The 23,544-nt window shown below is 44.1% G+C and overlaps 1 protein-coding gene across 2 annotated transcripts in view; it reads right to left on the reverse strand.

Annotated features, from left to right (window-relative positions):
* Positions 1-23,544, reverse strand: part of LOC123995112 (polypeptide N-acetylgalactosaminyltransferase 14-like) — a 116,370-nt gene that overhangs the window by 78,418 nt on the left and 14,408 nt on the right. For both annotated transcript variants that reach the window (XM_046298452.1, XM_046298451.1), the window contains exon 2: positions 19,443-19,612. In XM_046298452.1, coding sequence (XP_046154408.1) covers positions 19,443-19,612 — 170 coding nt within the window. The remainder of the gene's footprint in view (positions 1-19,442; positions 19,613-23,544) is intronic.

A 23,544-nucleotide genomic window follows, 5' to 3' on the forward strand; every position in this document is an offset into this window, starting at 1 on the left:
TCATATGTTTTTAATAGGACAGGAAACTGCCGGCCGACACCAAAAGAACAGTCTGTAATGATTTTCAGGTGTTGAAACGGACTTATTTTTAATGTACTTTAGATCGTCATGGCCGCTTTTCGGACAGTAAATGCAATGCTGTTGAATGAAAGCCTGAAAAAGCCAAAGGTGGCACTCATGATTAGCAGGGCGTCTATCTATATAGGGTGCGTGACAACATACATTAGCAGTAAGCCTATAGACATTTACATGCACATTTGAGTCATTTAGCAGATGCTCTTATCCAGAGAGACTTACAAGTAGTGCATTCATCTTAAAGCTGCAATATGTAACTTTTTGGATGACCTGACCAGATTCAAATAGGACCCATAAGGTCAATCGGGATAGATTTTTGAAAACCTTTTAAAACGACTTCTCATGGACCATAAGTCCAAACCACACATGTATGTAGGCCCATTGTACATCTCTAAACTTAGTTTGAGAAAAGCTAAGGAATTAGTTAAGAGATGGCTGAGTTATAGATAAATCAGAAATCAGATTTTGCGTGTCCATTGAAATCCTTTGTAAATCCACTCAACAATGGCCTATCAACTTGAAAATGTTAATTGATATTTACAAAAATAGGGACACAATTAACAAATGTTTCAACAACTTTTTAAACTATGTAATGTTAATGGTTCAAATAATCATTAAAAAAATCTTCTCATTGACAAAAAGTCATATTCACTACAAATTAGGTCTGTGGACACAATAGTCTCTTAAGAGTTTGACTCAACGGTGGCCACACTATACCAGTAGATGCATATACGCTAATAGCTAATATAAAAAAATCTTCTTCTCATAAATTATAGGACAAAATAACAAATTCGGTATGTGGGCCCATGTTACATGTCTTCAGATTTTACATGTCCATTTAAACCACACCGAATTTGGTATTGATATCTCAAAAAACAAGGAAACTATTTACAACTCATTCTTTGCATGTGTAACGCTAACACTTAAAATAATTTCTAATCATCTACTAACGCTACTTTTCTAGTCTTGCCCAACCCTCAACAGTGTTACCCTTTTCCAAGATGGCCATACTTCTTCATTGCATAAAGGAATAACCTCAACCAAATTCCAAAGACTGGTGACATCCAGTGGAAGCGGTAGGAACTGCAAACAAGTGCAGACCGTGAACAGACCGTGACCCTGCCTGCTACAAAAGTTATGTTATACTCACAGACAGTTCAAACAGTTTTAGAAACTTCAGAGTGTTTCCTATCCAAATCTACAAATAATATGCATATCTTATATTCTAGGCATGAGAAGCAGGAAGTTGAAATTGGGCACGTGAAAATGCTGCCCCATATCCCAAAGAGGCCCAGTGCAGTCAAACACTTAATTTTACTGTGTTTTATATATATTTCAAAACTATGAGGTTGTAATAATATGCCCTTTTCCTGTAAGAGCTGTTTGAAAAGACCACTTGAAATTTCAGCCTGTTTGGTGGGAGGGAGTTTTGGCCTTCCATGGTGACATAACCATGTTGTAAATTAGTTAATTGACCAAGAAGAAAGAGTGTTCCAAATGTCTCTGCCAATAACAGATCATTTACAGTTTTCAAAACCACTCCCAGACAATTCTAGCAAAATTTTTGCTTGAAAAATTGATCTTTGCTAATAAGCTATTTTTGTTTCTTTTTGGCCATTTTAATGGTAAACTATCACAGTAATGTACATAATTGTTACGCAGAAATGATTTGAAATTGAGATAAAAACAGCTGCATCATCCTTGGGGTATGTTTGTCTGTGCAATTTGTGTCGTACTGTATTTTACTTGTTTTATATTAGATTCCATTTTTTTATTCTATGAATCGTATATGCAAGGCTCCTTGAAAAAGAGACATGGGTCTTAATGATGACTCCCTGCTAAAATAAAGGTAAAGTAAATAAAGAAGGAATTGAGAGATGAACATGGTAATGTTTTCACTGATTGCACATAAAGGAAGATAGTTTCTACATGATAGAGTGCTTACTTTATCCAACCGATTTTGTGTCCTTTCTGTCATCCTGTGAACCCCGTTCATTGCTGCTCACAGCTTTATTTATTTTTTAGACCCTCCTGGCACTTTAACAACTACTCTTAATGATGTCAGAGGGCAGTGAGGCAGTCTTACTGAGAGACCACCATCCCTATTAAGCAGCTCAGACCACATTCAGGAAGTGAAGAACATTCCTACAGACCCCTAACAAGTGTAAAAATATGCTCCGCCAACCACACACACAGGATTATACAGCTGTCACTAGCCTAGTGATACGGGTCAGGTAACCAGTTTGCTAACCATCTGATTTGAACCAAGTCTGGAAGACCAGATCTTCTCAGGAGTTCCTGGTGCTTTTTTGTCAATCATCTAGCCATGGAGCCTCCCCTCTCTGTAGCCAAGGCACCTGAGAGAGTTAGTACCTGTCAGTGAAGACAGGCCGAGGAGGAGTGAGCTGAAATAGAACATCAAGGTGAGATGGGGTGAAACAGACATGACTGACACAGACAGATCCTACAAACTTTCTGTGTATGTACAAGACAAGAACTGAAGAAAATATTTTATTGGAGTTACAGTGTGAACATGTCATTAGTTCAGCAGCTAAAATAAGGCGGTGACTTCTACGTTTGTAATAGAGGACTGCGTTGTTTGGGATAATTCAATCAAAGAGTTGAAACTGAAGTTGATTGCATTTGTTTGGAACCCTGGCTGCTGTCTAGAACAAAAACAACTGTCCAGTGATGGCAATGTGAACAAACAGACAGACGGACGGACGGACAGACAGACAGAGGAAAACATAAGCTGGTGAGAGAGACAGACGGAGAGAGAGCTACACACAATGGACAAAGAGGGGGTGGACATGCGGCAGTGACCTCCCTCCCTCCTTGTGCAGTGCTAGTGTGGTGTGTGTGTGCGTTGGCTCGCTCAGGGGTTGTGATTGTGAACGTGTCCGGCTGTAACTCTGCTAAGCTCCTGGCCTTCTAGGGGAGATCCACATGCCCATTATTGACTGTCAGAGCAGCAGAACACACCACCCAGTACACCCCAGCCCCAAAGCTTGGCTAGCTGATCAGCCTCCTCCTTCTATATCATCTGCCCGCAGCTCTGCTCTATTAGTCCACACCATTTGCATGAATTATTTCATTAGGCAGCAGGACAAGAAAGATGAATAAAAAAGAGAGAAAGAGAAAGGAGAGTGGACAAGGACAGTGAACAGGTCCTGGAGGACAATACTAGACCCCTCAGGCTTCTTCTGACAGACCAATTTCCTCTGCTTTACACCACGGGACTGGAGAGAGCAGCCAGGGGCCCCTGCTGGTGTTAATCAAGGGCCCCTCTCAATTCAATTCAAGGGCTTTATTGGCATGGGAAACATATGTTAACATTGCCAAAGCAAGTGAAGAAGATAACAAACAAAAGCAAAATAAACAATAAAAAATGAACAGTAAACATTACACTCCAATAGAATAAAGACGTTTCAAATTAAATATTATGTCTATATATCTTTTTTATTTCACCTCTATTTAAACAGGTAGGCTAGTTGAGGACAAGTTCTCATTTACAACTGCGAACTGGCCAAGATAAAGCAAAGCAGTGTGACACAAACAACAACACAGAGTTACACATGGAGTAAAACAAACATACACTCAATAATACAATAGAAAAGGTCTATATACAGTGTTTGCAAATGAGGTAGGATAAGGGAGGTAAGGCAATAAATAGGCCATAGTGGGAAAATAATTACAATATAGCAATTAAACACTGGAGTGATAGATGTGCAGAAGATGAGTGTGCAAGTAGAGATACTGGGGTGCAAAGGAGCAAAATAAATAAAGGTGGAAAGCATGGCCAGCCGTAGAAAAATGCTAATTGAAATTCTCAATTATTGTGGATTTATCGGTGGTGACAGTGTTTCCTAGCCTTAGTGCAGTGGGCAGCTGGGAGGAGGTGCTTTTATTCTCCATGGACATTACAGTGTCCCAGAACTTTTTGGAGTTTGTGCTACAGGATGCACATTTCTGTTTGAAAAAGCTAGCCTTTGCTTTCCTAACTGCCTCTCATTCACAGCTTTGTGGAAGTTAAGTGTGGTGCTTAGGCTGAGGAATGTATAGTTTTTTGTGAGACAGCATTTGTATTTGTGGTCCTGGCAACTGGACCTTTTTTGGAACACCATTATTATTGGGTTAAATGCAGAAGACACATTTCAGTTCAATGCATTCAGTTGTACAACTCTGAAACAGAGAGGTGCGGAGCGATGCCATAATCAACATTTACGTCTTTGGCGCCCAGGGAACAGTGTGTTAACTGCCTTGCTCAGGGCAGAACAACATATTTGACCTTGTCAGCTCTGGGATTTGATCCAGCAACCTTCCGGTTACTGGCCTAAAGCTCTAACCTCTAGAATACCAGCCTCCCCATAAGCCCATCTTGGTTGGGGACAGAAGCACCAGATCATCAGCAGACTACAGATCATAGTAGGGTTAGGCCGGGTGCTGCAGACTGTTCTAGTGCCCTCGCCAATTAGTTGAAATATATGTTGAAGAGGTTGGGGCTTAAGCTGCATCCATGTCTCACCCCACGGTCCTTTGGAAAGAAATGTGTTCAATATGGCCCGCGGAACCATGCTCAGATCACATAAAGTATTTGAGAAAATTATTTGTTATTCAAATTAAAAGCCCAATGAATACTCACCTTTGTGAAATTATTTAACTCCCACCGCTTGTGGGACTTTTATATATAACAACTGCACGAGGACAGACAGTGACTGACAGGCTGACACACGTCACAGTTACAAATAGTTGCTAGAATTTGCTCCAAAATTTGTTTTTCAGAGATTTAAAAGAAAAGGAAAGTGGACAATGAATGTTGGGTGTTCCAGCAAGAGTGGACATCTAATTATTTATTTATTGAGATATCAAGGAAAGCTGTGTGCTTAGTGCGCAAAGAGAGCATTGCTGTCTTGAAAGACTACAACTTGTCCCAACACTTCCAGACGAAGCATGCAGAGAAATATAGGAATATGCCTTCTGAGCAGAGGGCAAGTGCATCGAAAGAGTAGCTTTCTCAGTTGCAAAAGCAGCAAGGACTTTTCACAAAACTGAATTCAGCAAACGACGGAATTACGAGAGCTAGCTATGTACTGTCCCACAAAATTGCTAAATATAGCAAGCCATTCGCTGAGGGCAAATTCATTATTGAATGTTTAATTGACTCTGCAGCAATACTCTTCCCAGACAAGAAAGAGCTGTTTGAAAATGTTTCCCTGTCAAGATGAACAGTGACACAATGTGTTGAGGACATCACAGAGAATATGGAACAACAGTTGAAAGACAGGGTAAAGGATTTCACCTATTTTTCCATGGCCCTGGAAAATTGTTTATATTCTTACGAGGCATAACCCCAAACTTTGAAATGACAGAGGAGCTTGCTTCAACTATTTATTGGAGGAGGTTGATAAGTGTGTGGCAAAGCTGGGACTGAGTTTTGAAAAGTTATCCAGTGTAACCACAGATGGGTAGCCAAACTTGACAGGAAAAAGCGTTGGCCTTTTGAAAATGATACAAGAGCAAGTAACTGAGCTGAACCCAGATCCGTTTTTTTTTTCCTGCATTGCATTATCCATCAGGAGGAGCTCTGAAAATGAGCCACGTTGTGGATACAGTCACGAAAGTGGTAAAGTGATAATAGCAAAATCTTTAAACCACAGGAAGTTTGTCTCACTGTCGGAAGAGACAAAGTCGGGTCATGCAGATCTCCCCTACCACACAAACGTGAGATGGTTGAGTTTGGGGAATGTGCTTAAAAGGGTGTGGCACCTGAAGTTGGCCATTGCTGAGTTTTTGCAAATGAAAGGAAGACATGTGGATTTCCCTCAACTGCAAGATAAAGAATGGTTGGCTGATTTTGCCTTCACAGTGGACATCATGGCCTTCACGAATGAACTGAATTCCAAACTACAAGGGAAAGGCCTTTTTGCACATCAGATGTACAGTCTTGTCAAAGCTTTCAAGGGAAATTACTCTTCCTGACCTGCCAAGTAAAAGCCAACAATCTCACCCACCTTGCGACACTACTAGTCTGTTCCCTATGAGATGACCAGCAAGAGAAGTATACATTGCTGCTGCGTGCTTTGAACGGTGAGTTTTCTCTTCGCTTTGAGGATTTCAAAGTGTTGGGAAATGACATGCTGTTGGTTTCCTCTCCGTTCACCTTCAATGTGGATAACGCTCGAGCTTCTCGATCTTCAGTCTGATGCAATGATTGGAGAACTATTCAAAACAATGTCACTGACGAGGTTCTATGCATCTCTCGATGAACAAAACTTTCCAACGATTAGGAGCCATGCTCAGAATATGTTTGTACTATTTGGGTCAACAGACACATACTTATCCAGAGAGACTTAACCCCAATTGTTCCTTTAAGTGCCTTGCTCAAGGGCATATTGACATATTTTTGAAACCTATATCTACTGTATATCTAAAATTGTTTACAAAGGAATTAAAAATGAAAAACAGGTTATGGTAAGCCAAAATAGGTTCAGGAGTAAAATCACAAGTTGCATGGACTGCATGTGAACAAACATTTTCAGTGATGAAATATAACAAGTCAAGGCACAGATCATCTCTTACTGACTCTCACCTCTCAGCAATCCTGTGCATAGCGACGTCAGAAACTATACCTGACTTCACTGCTCTAGTCAAGGCCCATCAGAGTCTTCACTCCTCACACTGATTGAGTAGTTGAAATGTGATGTTGAGCTCTCTCTCTTCCTAGTGTTTTCGTGCATACCCATTAACAAGAGTGCTGACCGTGGTGCTGACCGTGGTGCTGACCGTGGTGCTGACCGTGGTGCTGACCGTGGTGCTGACCGTGGTGCTGAATGCACAGTGTACTTTTCCCTCCGTGCAGTTCATTGCATGTTTAATAATGAAAATACCTACCAAAAGGAGAACATGGATGTAGTTTATTTCTGTGCAGGTTAAAAAAGTAAAATAAGTAGCATATCTGGACGTGATTTTAAAGTAGATATAACTGTCAACACACTCATACACATGATGTGTAATCCTGTAATATGATTCTGGCCCGCAATGGCAAAAATATATTCTAATGTGGCCCTCCATGGAAAATAATTGCCCAGGCCTGGCTTAGTGGGACGATCATTTGTTTTTCAACAGGACAATGACCCAAAACACACCTCCGGGCTGTGTAAAGGCTATTTGACCAAGGAGAGTGATGGAGTGCTACATCAGATGACCTGGCCTCCACAATCACCCGACCTCAACCCAATTGAGATGGTTTGGGATGAGTTGGACCGCAGAGGGAAGGAAAAGCAGCCAACAACTGCTCAGAATATGTGGGAACTCCTTCAAGACTGTTGGAAAAGCATTCCTCATGAAGCCGGTTGAAAGAATGCCAAGAGTGTGCAAAGCTGTCATCAAGACAAGGGTGGCTACTTTGAAGAATCTCAAATCTCAAATATATTTTGATTTGCTTAATACGTTTTTGGTAACTACATGATTCCATTTGTGTTATTTCATAGTTTTGATGTCTTCACTATTATTCTACAATGTAGAAAACAGTAAAAACAAAGAAAAACCCTTGAATGTGTGTCCAAACTTTTGACTGGTACTGTATATGTTTTCGCTGTTTGTTCTTTGTTATAGGGCCAAAAAGATTGGAGAAGTGGTTTACCATACATCTCCATATTGAATTGATAACTCGTGTTGTTGTTTGTTTAGTGTTGTCACATCCTGACCTTAGTTCCTTTTTTATGTCTCTATTTTAGTTTGGTCAGGGCGTGAGTTGAGGTGGGCATTCTATGTTTTTGTTCTTTGTTTTGTATTTCTGGTTTTGGCCTGGTATGGTTCCCAATCAAAGGCAGCTGTCAATCGTTGTCTCTGATTGAGAACCATACTTAGGCAGCCTGTTTTCCCACTATGGGTTGTGGGTAGTTGTTTTCTGTCTTTGTATTAGTTACCAGACGGAACTGTTTCGGTTGTTATTTTTGTTGTAGTGTTCAGTTTAATAAAATGACGAACACTTACCACGCTGCATATTGGTCCGATCCTTCCTACTCCTCCTCAGAAGAGGAAGAAAACCGTTACAAGTGTTTTCCTATTTTCCCAGAAGTGATTGTAGTCTATGGGTTCTTCAATTACATTGAGCTGGTTTCTGACATGCTGTTCCTTCTTTTTCCGAAGTGTATTTCTGTATTGTTTTCGGGATTCACCATAGTGAAGGCGTACAGTAGGCTCAGGTTTTCTCTCCCTTTGTCTCTCTCTCTCTCTCTCTCTCTCTCTCTCTCTCTCTCTCTCTCTCTCTCTCTCTCTCTCTGCCTATAACGCAGACCCAGCCACATGATTACAGGCTCTGGTTAAACTTGCTCAAGTTAAGGAATTGTAGAGTTGTTGGTTGGTGGTTGAAGATGTCCCTCTAGTGTTGTGGGGGCTGTGCTTTGGCAAAGTGGGTGGGGTTATATCCTTCCTGTTTGGCCCTGTCCGGGGGTGTCCTCGGATGGGGCCACAGTGTCTCCTGACCCCTCCTGTCTCAGCCTCCAGTATTTATGCTGCAGTAGTTTATGTGTCGGTTATATCCTAGGGTCAGTTTGTTATATCTGGAGTACTTCTCCTGTCCTATTCGGTGTCCTGTGTGAATCTAAGTGTGCGTTCTCTAATTCTCTCCTTCTCTCTTTCTCTCTCTCTCTCGGAGGACCTGAGCCCTAGGACCATGCCCCAGGACTACCTGACATGATGACTCCTTGCTGTCCCCAGTCCACCTGGCCGTGCTGCTGCTCCAGTTTCAACTGTTCTGCCTTATTATTATTTGACCATGCTGGTCATTTATGAACATTTTAACATCTTGGCCATGTTCTGTTATAATCTCCACCTAGCACAGCCAGAAGAGGACTTGCCACCCCATATATGCTCTCTCTAATTCTCTCTTTCTTTCTCTCTCTCAGAGGACCTGAGCCCTAGGACCATGCCCCAGGACTACCTGACATGATGACTCCTTGCTGTCCCCAGTCCACCTGACCGTGCTGCTGCTCCAGTTTCAACTGTTCTGCCTTATTATTATTCGACCATGCTGGTCATTTATGAACATTTGAACATCTTGGCCATGTTCTGTTATAATCTCCACCCTGCACAGCCATAAGAGGACCCGCCACCCCACATAGCCTGGTTCCTCTCTAGGTTTCTTCCTAGGTTTTGTCCTTTCTGGGGAGTTTTTCCTAGCCACCATGCTTCTACTGTTATGCAGGTGAATGAGGACCCAAAAGCGACTTGGCGAAAACAGAGTCTTTATTCCACTAAAGGAAATAGGCAATACTCCTAGACAAATCAGAGCAGAAAACAAAATATAAAAAACTAATTCCACTCGTAGTGACGAGGACAGACTGGAGACTTGACCATAAACTGTAGGTTGCCTCGGGAAGGCACCGACCGTAGCAGACTCAGACACCTGCTCACACGCTGCATCAGAGGGAAACAAGACACGACAGGGAGAGACACAGCACGGTGAACATCATACAAGGATCCGACAGGACAGAAACGGAAAACAAGGGGAGAAATAGGGACTCTAATCAGAGGACAAGATAGGGAACAGGTGTGGAAAGACTAAATGAGTGAGTAGGAGAATGAGGAACAGCTGGGAGCAGGAACGGAACGATAGAGAGAGGAGAGAGAGGGAGGGAGAGAGAGAGGGATAGAAAAAAGGGAACGAACCTAATAAGACCAGCAGGGGGAAACGAACAGAAGGGAAAGCAAAATGACAAGACAATATAAGACAAAACATGACAGTACCCCCCCACTCACCGAGCGCCTCCTGGCGCACTCGAGGAGGAACACTGGCGGCAACGGAGGAAATCATAGATCACAAACGGTCCAGCACGTCCCGAGAAAGAACCCAACTCCTCTCCTCAGGACCGTAACGGAAAACGATAAAAAGGGAAACTAGGGTACTACTCTAAAAAAAAATGAGACACGGGTAGAGAACTGAAAATATTACAGCAAACAGGACCAAACAGGCCAGGAGAGTAACAACAAGGGACAGACTGAGACACAGCAAGGGCAGGAACAAGACCAGGAGAGATGTGGTGGCAGGGAACAGACTGAGACCCAGCAAGACCAGGAGCAGAAGCAGAAAAAAAGTTACCAGACTTATTCTGCGCGCAGTCCGAACAAGCAGCCACGAAACGGCGCGTGTCACGCTCCTGAGTAGGCCACCAAAACCGCTGGCGAATAGAAGCAAGCGTACCCCGAACGCCGGGGTGGCCAGCTAACTTGGCAGAGTGCGCCCACTGAAGAACAGCCAGACGAGTAGAGACAGGAACGAAAAGAAGGTTACTAGGACAAGCGCGCGGCGACGCAGTGTGCGTGAGTGCTTGCTTAACCTGTCTTTCAATTCCCCAGACTGTCAACCCGACAACACGCCCATAAGGAAGAATCCCCTCGGGATCAGTAGAAGCCACAGAAGAACTAAAGAGACGGGATAAGGCATCAGGCTTGGTGTTCTTACTACCCGGACGGTAAGAAATCACAAACTCGAAACGAGCGAAAAACAACGCCCAACGAGCATGACGCGCATTCAGTCGTTTGGCAGAACGGATGTACTCAAGGTTCCTTTGGTCAGTCCAAACGACAAAAGGAACGGTCGCCCCCTCCAACCACTGTCGCCATTTGCCTAGGGCTAAACGGATGGCGAGCAGTTCACGGTTAGCCACATCATAGTTACGTTCCGACGGTGACAGGCGATGAGAAAAATACGCGCAAGGGTGGACCCCATCGTCAGTATCGGAGCGCTGGGACAGAATGGCTCCCACGCCCACCCCCGACGCGTCAACCTCGACAATAAACTGTTTAGTGACGTCAGGTGCAACAAGGATAGGAGCGGATGCAAAACGCTTCTTGAGGAGATCAGAACAACAATCATACGACCGGTGAGGAGGAAGGGAGTTGGTTCTGGACCGACTGAAGACCGTGCGCAGACCATGATATTCCTCCGGCACTCCTGTCAAATCACCAGGTTCCTCCTGTGAAGAGGGAGCAGAACAAACAGGAGGAATAGCAGACATTAAACACTTCACATGACAAGAAACGTTCCAGGATAGGATAGAATTACTAGACCAATCAAAAGAAGGATTATGACACACTAGCCAGGGATGACCCAAAACAACAGGTGTAAAAGGTGAACAAAAAATCAAAAAAGAAATGGTCTCACTATGGTTACCAGATACAGTGAGGGTTAAAGGTAGTGTTTCACATAATATACTGGGGAGAGGACTACCATCCAAGGCAAACATGACCGTGGGCTCCCCTAACTGTCTGAGAGGAATGTCATGTTCCCGAGCCCAGGCTTCGTCCATAAAACAGCCCTCCGCCCCAGAGTCTATTAATGCACTGCAGGAAGCTGCCGATCCGGTCCAGCGTAGATGGACCGGTAAGGTAGTACAGGTACTTGACGGAGAGGACCGTCTAGTAGCGCTTATCAGTCGCCCTCCGCTTACTGATGAGCTCTGGCCTTTAACTGGACATGAAATGACAAAATGACCAGCGGAACCGCAATAGAGACAGAGGCGGTTGGTGATTCTCCGTTCCCTCTCCTTAGTCGAAATGCGAATACCCCCCAGCTGCATGGGCTCAACGCCAGAGTCAGTGCGGAAAGATGGTAGTGTCGGAGAGAGGGGAGACACAGTTAACGCGAGCTCTCTTCTATGAGCTCGGTGATGAAGATCTACCCGTCGTTCAATGCGAATAGCGAGTTCAATCAAAGAATCCACGCTGGATGGAACCTCCCGAGAGAGAATCTCATCCTTAACCTTAGCGTGGAGTCCCTCCAGAAAACGAGCGAGCAACGCCGGCTCGTTCCAGTTACTGGAGGCAGCAAGAGTGCGAAACTCTATAGAGTAATCCGTTATGGATCGATTACCTTGACATAGGGAAGACAGGGACCAGGAAGCTTCTTTCCCAAAAACTGAACGATCAAAAACCCTTATCATCTCCTCTTTAAAGTTCAGATAATCGTTAGTACACTCAGCGCTTGCCTCCCAGATAGCTGTGCCCCACTGCCGAGCCCGACCAGTAAGGAGTGATATGACGTAGGCAATCCGAGCTCTCTCTCTTGAGTATGTGTTGGGTTGGAGAGAGAACACTATATCACACTGGGTGAGAAAGGAGCGGCACTCAGTGGGCTGCCCAGAATAACATGGTGGGTTATTAACCCTAGGTTCCGGAGGCTCGGAAGACCCGAAAGTAGCTGGTGGCACGAGACGAAGACTCTGATACTGTCCTGAGAGGTCGGAGACCTGAGCGGCCAGGGTCTCAACGGCATGCCGAGCAGCAGACAATTCCTGCTTGTGTCTGCCGAGCATCGCTCCCTGGAACTCGAGAGTAGAGTAGAGAGAATCCATAGTCGCTGGGTCCATTCTTGGTCGGATCCTTCTGTTATGCAGGTGAATGAGGACCCAAAAGCGACTTGGCGAAAACAGAGTCTTTATTCCACTAAAGGAAATAGGCAATACTCCTAGACAAATCAGAGCAGAAAACAAAATATAAAAAACTAATTCCACTCGTAGTGACGAGGACAGACTGGAGACTTGACCATAAACTGTAGGTTGCCTCGGGAAGGCACCGACCGTAGCAGACTCAGACACCTGCTCACACGCTGCATCAGAGGGAAACAAGACACGACAGGGAGAGACACAGCACGGTGAACATCATACAAGGATCCGACAGGACAGAAACGGAAAACAAGGGGAGAAATAGGGACTCTAATCAGAGGACAAGATAGGGAACAGGTGTGGAAAGACTAAATGAGTGAGTAGGAGAATGAGGAACAGCTGGGAGCAGGAACGGAACGATAGAGAGAGGAGAGAGAGGGAGGGAGAGAGAGAGGGATAGAAAAAAGGGAACGAACCTAATAAGACCAGCAGGGGGAAACGAACAGAAGGGAAAGCAAAATGACAAGACAATATAAGACAAAACATGACATCTACACCTGCATTGCTTGCTGTTTGGGGTTTTAGGCTGGGTTTCTGTACAGCACTTTGAGATATCAGCTGATGTACGAAGGGCTATATAAATACATTTGATTTGATTTGATTTGTACTAGTGCGACAGAGGAGGTAGAGATTCTGTAGCCAGCATTGTGTCATCGTTCAATATTGACAGATGATGGCTCCTGTCAGCACATTTCAAACTATTTCACTCAACCTTTTACTCAACCGTCTTCTGATGTTGCGTACTGTGTACGAAGGTTATCTGACAAACACTGAAACATGTTGTTTCAACTAAATATCATTAAGTAACTGGTTCCACAGCCTTTTTTTCACTTTTCAGTCAAAGTGTTACCTGAACTTAAGCATTTTTGTTGGTTCATGCATAAGAAAATATATGGAAAATATTGTCAACTTGAAATTATGTGTTTCCTCAAATTGCCTAATAGGTTCATTCAATTAGAAATGAGTATTTGGACATGTTACCTAAAAAAAAGGCTGTGAAACTGATTACACACACACAGTGCCTTTAACATACAACATTTTTAATTTGCATATTTGGCCCTTGTATTGCTACACTTTGCGCGTACGTTAAAAGTACACACAAAATGTTATTTATCATAGGGATTAAGGAGTAATATTAATTAAAACAGAGTAATATGCCCCACCAATAAGAGACAACTATACAGAAAAAATGAAAGATGTTTCAATAATAAATTAAATCAATGAAGACAGAATGGTGAAATTAAGTGATAGTTGACACAGACATAGTGGCATAGCAGGAAGGTTGGAATGCCATGACCCAAGAGGTAGTGAGTTCAAATCCCTGGTGAGGACATATTGAATAATAATTATTGTATAAATGAATATGCCCAGTGTCAAATACATGAATGAGCATATTAGACAATGAATGAACATATAAGACAATTTTAGCAAACACATCAGTTTAAATTGACTGCATTTTTTGCCAAACTTTTCTCAAGATGAAGCTTTTTAAATTTCAGGTAACACTTAAATAAACTGAGTGCAAAAAGTAAATACAATTTGAGTGATAAACTTTGATCAAATATTAGCCATTCATCTGAAACGTTAGGTTAAAAGAGGCGGTGAAAGTTCTCTACAGTAATATGAGCGAGAATGTGTTGTGAAATGAACCTCGTGTGAGGTGTGCGCTTCAGCAATCCCAATTTCAACACAACCCCTTTTTTAATCAAAGATGAAAAATGACCCCTCCTGTAAGAGAACTCACCCTGTTCAATAGCCTTCCTTGGCTTTATAATCAAGCCTGTGGAGCTGTGAGAGCTGCAACATTGTTTTACTAGGACACAGACAGGAGTTGAATGATTCATGTTTGATTCAGGTACAGTGGATTGCAGGCTCTACACACAAAAAGAGGAGGGTGGAGGACAGGAGTTATCAATATCGTATAGATCGTGGTCATTTCTTTGATCGACTTAGAGCTTTTCAGGTATAAACAGGCCATAAGTGAGTCAGTAAAGCCTGGTATATTTTCAAAACACATTTAGATCCAGCTACGACAACAACAACCCAGGTGGAACCAGAGAGCAATTAACTCATTTTCTGTGCTGTGTTTTCTGTGTAATTACTAAAGCACTGTGCTTCAATGGAGATCGATGGCCGACTGAGAGGCGGAGGGGAGTCTGTGGGGAAATATGGAGCCCAATGTTCTCCCTAAGCACAGCTGCCTTCCTAAACCACCACATACGAAATGCCACAGCAACATGTTCCTCACATTCAAAGCAGCCTAGCTTCTAGGTGGAGAAAAGCGCTAGGTGTGGCGACTGACGAGCCCCACGACAGTGAGTGAATGTTTCCGTTATGAAAGGCTTTGCTCTAGGAAGGTCACTCTGGGCTGTAGGCTGGCAGCTCATAACATAATAGAATGGGTTTAGCGTCTGTCTGTCTGTCTGTCTGTCTGTCTGTCTGTCTGTCTGTCTGTCTGTCTGTCTGTCTGTCTGTCTGTCTGTCTGTCTGTCTGTCTGTCTGTCTGTCTGTCTGTCTGTCTGTCTGTCTGTCTGTCTGTCTGTCTGTCTGTCTGTCTGTCTGTCTGTCTGTCTGTCTGTCTGTCTGTCTGTCTGTCTGTCTGTCTGTCTGCAGGAGCAGGGAGGAGAGACGTTTGTGAATATTCACTGGCACCAATTCAACATAAATATTACAGTGAATAGAGACTTGGCAGACAGTGTGAGGATATATTTTCAGACCTGCTGAAATGGCAAAATGCAGTTGAGGTTTCACGTTTTGAGTAAATATGAATTCCTAAACAAGGCTGGATGCCAGGCACCGTTTATTCAACTGGACTGGTGTGTGTCCCGGAGGGGGTCGAGGCTGCTTGTGTAATAGCAAAACACAGGAGGACATGTCCTGGTGACCGGCTGACCGTAGATCTGGTGTTAGCCAAATACAGGAGGACATGTCCTGGTGACCGGCTGACCGTAGATCTGGTGTTAGCCAAATACAGGAGGACATGTCCTGGTGACTGGTTGACCGTAGATCTGGTGTTAGCCAAACACAGGAGGACATGTCCTGGAGACTGGCTGACCGTAGATCTGGTGTTAGCCAAACACAGGAGGATATGTCCTGGTGACTGGCTGACCGTAGATCTGGTGTTAGCCAAACACAGGAGGACATGTCCTGGTGACTGGTTGACCGTAGATCTGGTGTTAGCCAAACACAGGAGGATATGTCCTGGTGACTGGCTGACCGTAGATCTGGTGTTAGCCAAACACAGGAGGACATGTCCTGGTGACTGGCTGACCGTAGATCTGGTGTTAGCCAAACACAGGAGGACATGTCCTGGAGACTGGCTGACCGTAGATCTGGTGTTAGCCAAATACAGAGGAGCAATCAATAACTGACTCATTTCTACCTTTCACACTCAGTCTCTATCTCTCTCTCTCTCTCTCTCTCTCTCTCTCTCTCTCTCTCTCTCTCTCTCTCTCTCTCTCTCTCTCTCTCTCTCTCTCTCTCGCTCTCTCTCTTTCTCACACACACACACACACACACACACACACACACACACACACACACACACACACACACACACACACACACACACACACACACACACACACACACACACACACACACACACACACACACACACACACACACACACACACACACACACACACACAGACAGACACCCACATAACCGCACACACACACACATTCCCACACATGTCCTATCTCTCCGCAGGGGGACCTGAAAGATGAAAGAGGGAGTGAGACAAGTGGTTGCCTTGTAAGCGATGGAGTGATACAATGGTTGACAGACAGGTAGAAGCCAGGTCAATGTGTGGAAAAGCCTGAGGCTCCGTGTGACGGACCCGATCAATGAGACAAGAAGGAACAGCTTTCTATCCTAGCCTCATCAGCAACAACCAACCATCCAAAAAGCTTGAGTGCAATACCTGGGGCAAATGCGAACTTTAACTCTCAATTTGGCTCTTCAGACTGGATCTTGGCTAACCATAAGCAGTTCGATTTGTGCTCAAAGTACATGTTTATATGTCACGAAATGCAAATAACCGAATCTGCGGAAAACTCCATTTGTATCCAAAAGATACTATCTGGTTAGTTGAGCCAAAGGGGTAAGTTGAGCCACCCTTGTTTAAAGGAAACCATACACAAAATTATTAATTTGACCAAATATTTTGGAAGAGGTCATCATTTCATAGAGTCTGTGATGGAAGAAAACACATGGAAAAATTGGGAAGCAGGTTAGGTCCAAAAAACGGATTTTCACCAAGTCAAATTAGGTTATTGTGTTAGAAGTTTCATGATGCTTAACTTTATCTAAACCAAAGTAAATACTTTTAAGGTTGTTCTATACATCAGTTGGGATCTCTATAAGGTCTTAAACACATAGCATGAAAGTGCATCCTTGTAACTGTGTGGGCTAATATAGTCCTAATGTTTGCCTTGGGTAAGTTGATCCAATGGCCATGGGGTAAGTTGAATCAATAGTCAATGGCAAGTTGAGCAAATTTGAGCCCAATTGAGCAAGTTGAGCAAATTGAATTGTTTTCTTCTCAGGCGTAATGCAAGGCATTATTTCTGGTATATGAGGTAACAGCAGGGCCAGACCTATGTTAAAAGTGTTGAAAAAGTACTGCAGTGCCAGCTGTGCCACCAGAGACTCTGGGTTTACGCCCAGGCTCTGTCGTAACCGGCCACAACCGGGAGGTCCGTGGGGCGACGCACAATTGGCCTAGCGTCATCCGGGTTAGGGAGGGCTTGGCCGGTAGGGATATCCTTGTCTCATCGCGCACCAGCGACTCCTGTGGCGGGCCGGGCGCAGTACGCGCCAAAAGGTTGCAACTTATCCCATTTTCCCCAAATGCAGTTTCCATGTTTAAACTTTCATGGATTTACAGTAATCTGAAAGATCAAACAAGGATGGTAGGCTGACCCAGATTGGGGTGTGCAGTTGTTCATTTGAAAATAGCTCATAGCTGTAAGCAACTTAGAGAAATGTCATAAATTAGTAATTGCCCCATGTTCATCAACATTGCAGCAAATCGTTCTCCATCAGTAAAAATGCATGATAAAGATTTGTGAAGATCATCCACATACCCAACTAGGTAACTACAGTACAGGACAATTAGCTCAAACAAAATTGAAATGACATGCAAGACAATAAGTGTATGATAAAGACACGCATCTCTCTTTCTCCTTTGTTTGGTCTGAGCAGATCACATTAATTACATAAACAGGTTTTTCTGCTGAAGCTAACAAGCAGGCGGTTCCTGAGGGCTGGAGACAAACACACCACTAAAAGTGAAAATCAATATAGGTTGTTCAATTCTCTCACCCTTCATTCCAGCATGGATGAATAGAAGCTGTGAGAGATGGGAGTATGGCTGAGAGGCGCATCAGTGTCCTTAACTGTCTACTAGGCAGGGAGCATTGCTGACATTGTCCCCAAATGATTCAATAGTCAGCAATCAAGATTTCCAAGAGTGTGCAAAGCTGTCATGAAGGCAAAGGGTGGCTACTTTGAAGAATCTCAAATCTCAAATATATTTTGATTCGTTTTACACTTATTTTGGTTACTACATGCTTCCATATGTGTTATTTCAGAGTTTTGATGTCTTCACTATTATTCTACAATGTAGAAAATATTTTAAAAAATAAAGAAAAACCCTTGAACAAGTAGGTGTGTCTAAACTTTTGACTGGTAAAGTATAACTGTCAAAATACAGAAATCATCCCCATATGATGCAAGATAGTTTTGGGGTGGAATTTTCAGTTAAAAGCAAGCAGCTAAATAGTCCTGAAAACAGTATGAAAAAGAAGCTTAACATCACTGTCAAACGAAGTTGAAGTAGACCATAGTGCTCTAAAATGAACATTTCATGCCGGCAGATTAGTCTGTGTAAAATAACACGATTGTCTCGCCTCCTAAGGGTTTTTGTATGTTAGCTAAACATTTTGAGAGTGTAGGCTCTGTCAGCATGATGCTCAACTGCTTTCATTCATGAAAACATCACACCAGTCAACAATTGAGTGTGGAAGTTGCCAAGTCTGTGTTTCTATGGTCAAAAATCATCCTATGATATTTGCAAACACGGTGTTTGATATTTTCCACATCTGTATACGTTCCACTATTATAGTAACATCCCCTGTGTTCTTCTTCTTTCCGGAAGAATCCGTCTTTGAGGGATTCATGTGGGGTTTGTTGCTTCGTGGTATTTGAAACATCAGTCGTGCAGTGAGAGGAATTGAATGATATCCACTGTAAGACTAATGGTCTTAGTCTAATTGGGAGTCTGCGAATGAAAGCAAACGTAATGGGGGTGGCAGGTAGCCTAGCGATTAAGAGCATTGGGCCAGTAACTGAAAGGTCGCTAGTTTGAATCCCCGAGCCGACAAAGTGAAAAATCTGTCTATGTGCTCTTAAGCAAGGCACTTAACCCTAATTGCTCCGGGGTCGCCGTCAATAATGGCTGATCCCTGGCCGTGACCCTACTCTCCGAGGGTGTCTCAGGGGGAGTGTGATATGCTGAAAACTAATTTCCAAACCACACATAATACACACTTGTACATGTGTGAAATAGGACAAATGTAAGCATCCACCCACCAATGAAGTGGGGTGTTTTCACACAAACTGCAGCGCATGTGGCAATTATCTATGTCTATGCAGCTTGTAGCTGCTGCTACACAGATCAACTCCCTCTCATCTTCTAGAAACCATATCCGATGTGTGGAAACAAGCCATCGTTAGCTCACACAGAAGCAGACACATGCAGCCCTGTTTGAAAGACAGGGTGATCTGGCATAATAAGCGCCATTAAGATGGAAATGACAAAATGCCTTCTCACACACTTAAACACACATACGAGTGTGCATGAAGGTACACACACATGAATGGGCTGTGTACGCGTGCTGTGCTGTGTAGGTTACCTGTAATGGCGTGTGTCTCTGAGAACTCTGTTGCTGGGTATCCTCTCACTCTCTCTCTGGTTGAAGGCATACAGTTTGTACGGGTCCTGGCCTGGTTTCCAACGTCTGGCGTTGAGGTAGTTCTTCTCTTCAAACTCTTCCAGGAGGTCGTCCCATTCTGCCTCTGAGATCTGAAACAAAATCAAATCCACTCATCACACAAACCCCACTGTAAACAACTTGCTGGGGTAGAGTTCACTTTAGAAACTGCAAGAACAGTAGCGTCCAACTGTGGAATTTGTAAGCTGATGTTCAGCTTTTTTGCTTGACATGAAATGAGGTTTACACTGCCATAAACATAACAATTGATGGCAGCATTTTGGCAAGTCCCCATCCTCATAATAACTCTTCAACATAACGACAACAACCATAGAGACAAACAGGGTACGCAGACGATGCACACACACCTCTGAATTTGCTGGTGCAGAATCTGGAGGGCGTATCAATTCTAGTTTAATAAAACCCTCTTTTGTGCAGCGGCAGCAGATTGAAATCACCCATAAACTGGAGCCTCTTCCATATTTCCTGTTATTATTTTCTGTTTTGTTTTGCTGATGTGCCAGATTCTCCAGCTCCAGCCATTTGGGCTGATGGGAACCAGAGGTCTATACTCCCACCAGCCTGGATGATGCTGGTGATTAACAAGCTAGCAGGTTGCTAGTTTCTCCCCTGATGACAGTTTGAATGGAGCCTAATGAAAAATCCTCAACACGCACTCGCAAATACACACACGCACACACGCACGCACATACCCACACACAAACACACTTATCCCACTGCAGGCCCACAGTAGAGGCGGGGGGGGGGGTCTGGGTGAAGCCTTCATGTCCCCACAGCCTGCTGGATAACAAAAGGCAGCCGACATTGTGACTGAAGGCCCATGAATCACTGCCTACTGATGCTGAGTGATTAAATCTGATTTCCATGCAATGCGGCAGCACCAGGGTAATTGTTGGCCTTCAAGACAATAACACAACCTACAATGTTCCCTGGCTTATGGCTTTTTGCATCAATACTCCAGAAACGCAATGCACCTTCAGGAAGGACCTGCTGGAGGTTGTGGCAAGGACTTGGCTCTCTGTTTTACAAATGATATTTTATCTTATTAAGCAGAACGACAGAATCGTGTAGTCCTCAGGTGAAACTCAGGGGAGATACAGCTAGCCTGAGGGAGCGGTACTGACGGGAATTCTACTAGGCTTTTCTTTTATGGTGTGCTTGTTTGTGTCTTTTACACCTAGCGAAGAGAATCTGCTCAAGGTCCTGTGGATTCATTATATTTACCAGACTTGTCTCCCTGAGCAATTTTATTGCCTTCTCAATGTCTCTTCCTAATAGGGGCGGCAGGGTAGCCTAGTGGTTAGAGTGTTGGACTAGTAACCGGAAGGTTGCAAGTTCAAACCCCTGAGCTGACAAGGTACTGTCGTTCTACCCCTAGTTAACAGTGGGTTAACTGTTCCTAGGCCGTCATTGATAATAAGAATTTGTTCTTGACTCACTTACCTAGTAAAATAAAAAATACAAACAGACATTCAACAAATGACCTCTAGAAACAAGAATCATGCAATAACGTCAAAAAACAGCATTATGTTATTAAACAGCACAAAACAACCAAGGATCCTATTCATTTCTCTGACATGACTGGTGGCCTCACAATAGGGCAGTATTCATGGCAAACACATGTGGATTAAATGGTAATGATATTTCTTTGCTCGTAAGAAGGATCATTTCACGAGACAAAGCCATTGAGGGGACGATGCAGTAGATAGAAGGGGGTGGGGTTCGAACCTAAATGAGGCGATACAAGCACAAGGGCACATGGCAATGACCACTGAGCCATAGGAAGGCAGCTCCTCTGTCTTAACTGGCCGAGCTCATTTTTCCCAGAGGACACTGCTGGCCGGTGAGAGGGGACTGAGAAGAGAAGGGAGAGAACAGGGGACAGAGAAAAGAGAACGAGAACCCGGGAAGCGAGAGAGGAAAGAGAACAGGGGAGATAGGGGGAGAAATAGGGGAGATCCTAGAGGAGAGAGGACTACAGTGAACACGTGGGGAGAGATGTGGGGCGTCCTCCCCACATTAGGAGGACAGTAATGAGTCGTTAGGGTCCGCTATTTGTCCGTCCACCCGTGCGGTGGATGAATTCCCTCTTAAGCACACTGCTGTCTTTCAAGGCCTTTTCAGTCTGGAGGGAGATGTCATGCCCTGCCACTTTATAAGAATCACAACAGCATCCTCCAAGCCGGTAATAGAGGTGGCTAATTGCAGATGTCTGTTTCTGAAGATAGACTGCTTAGCATGATAATGGCTACAATGCAGCAGCATCCGTATAACTTAGACCAGAGGTCTGGGAGGGCTCCCTGGTAAAACAGCCTGTTTCTTTATGTTATACATTTCCCACACTAAAAGTTGATGTAGTAAAAGGGGCTTATGTGTGCAATACTAGATGTTGAAATCGGGTTTCTTTTTAATAATCTCTACCTTTGTATGAAGTTATCTGAATGTATTAAAATGCAACTCCCCAAAAAGCTCCAGAAAAACATTGACACATCACCAATTAATCCTTTGCCTTCAGAGTTTTTCTCAGAGTTACGATGGTTGACAGCTGAATCCACTGAGGAAATGCTAATCTGGTGCTCACATATTCACTTTGTCATCTCCAGCACAGTGCCACTGTCACCCCATGATGCCACCAATCTGGGGAAAGTTATTGTGTTTTATCAGGGAGGGAACATGGCCCAGGCAGCAAACAGAATTCAATTATAATTGGACAACACAGAACATCTGCCTGCAAATCGATCTGTCACAACAAGGTTGAGCGGCTTGAGCCTCAATTTCAGAGCGCAATAAGTGCAAATCTCAACGGTCCCTAGCAGCACACCAAAAGGTCCTTTACTCAAGAAAGAACCGGGCGAGCCTCAAGATTGGAATTCCCCTGGGCTGCCGAGCAAGGCAAGTCCTCCAGAAATACCCCTGTCTTTGGTCCAGTCATCATCACTCTGCCTTTGCCTCCCCTCGGTTGTTAAGACAGGAAAGCCAGGCAGGCAGCCACCAGAGAGCCAGGTTTCATGTGGAGGATATTGCAGCCTAATTGGACATGATACCTTGGTGGAGGGAGAGAGGGAGGGAGTGAGGGAAGGAAGGAACGAGTGAGGTTTGGTAAGCTACAGCGCGACAGAGTTGCGCGACATTTTAACCCCCAGCAGTTAGGGGTGCTCCCCAGACAGGGAAGTGTGTCTTAATGAGTTGTGTATGACAGAGGGAGCTGTAATTGGATCCTAATACCCCCCCCCTCCCCTGTGTCTCGGCATGTGTGTTTGTGTATGTTGGTCCTATTCCTAGACCCCTTAACTCAACCACCGCAACACGTCTTACCCAACAGGGATAACCAAAGGAAAACTGGGGGGAATCTCATCATAGTCTGTCTATGGTCTTGGTGGTACCACAGGAGGTGCACATGCCTAGTTACAGTGTCAAAGCTATGGGGTAGTAATTGCACAGCCTCCTTTGACTCCTAGCCAGGTAATGAGATTACCCCTATCAGCTCATTTACAGATCTCTGTCTGTCTCGTCTCAGATGTGATGTTCAGGACTGCACAGCACACACACAGACAAAGACACATACACACACACACACACGGGGATATTATTAGAAGTCCACGCGGTGGTATAATTCAGAGCTGGGGGTCATAGCTCATAAACCAGCGAATGATAAAGTACAAATCAGTGCCAAGGCCGAGCTGGAGGCCCAGACACCAATAACATTAAGAGGGTGTGGACACTCCAGCCCAATAACACACATCCTGCATGGTTAATTTATCCCTGAGACCGACAGGCTCATTTATCATCCCACTGGTCCACACATTAGGCCTAATGCCTCAGCCCTTTACACCATAATAATCATAATGTGTCATCATCTCCAATCTTCATTGTTGTTTCTCTGATGTCATCAGAGAGAGAGAGAGAGAGAGAGAGAGAGAGAGAGAGAGAGAGAGAGAGAGAGAGAGAGAGAGAGAGAGAGAGAGAGAGAGAGAGAGAGAGAGAGAGAGAGAGAGAGAGAGAG

The sequence above is a fragment of the Oncorhynchus gorbuscha genome, linkage group LG14 (genome assembly GCF_021184085.1).
Source record: "Oncorhynchus gorbuscha isolate QuinsamMale2020 ecotype Even-year linkage group LG14, OgorEven_v1.0, whole genome shotgun sequence".
NCBI lineage: Eukaryota > Metazoa > Chordata > Actinopteri > Salmoniformes > Salmonidae > Oncorhynchus > Oncorhynchus gorbuscha.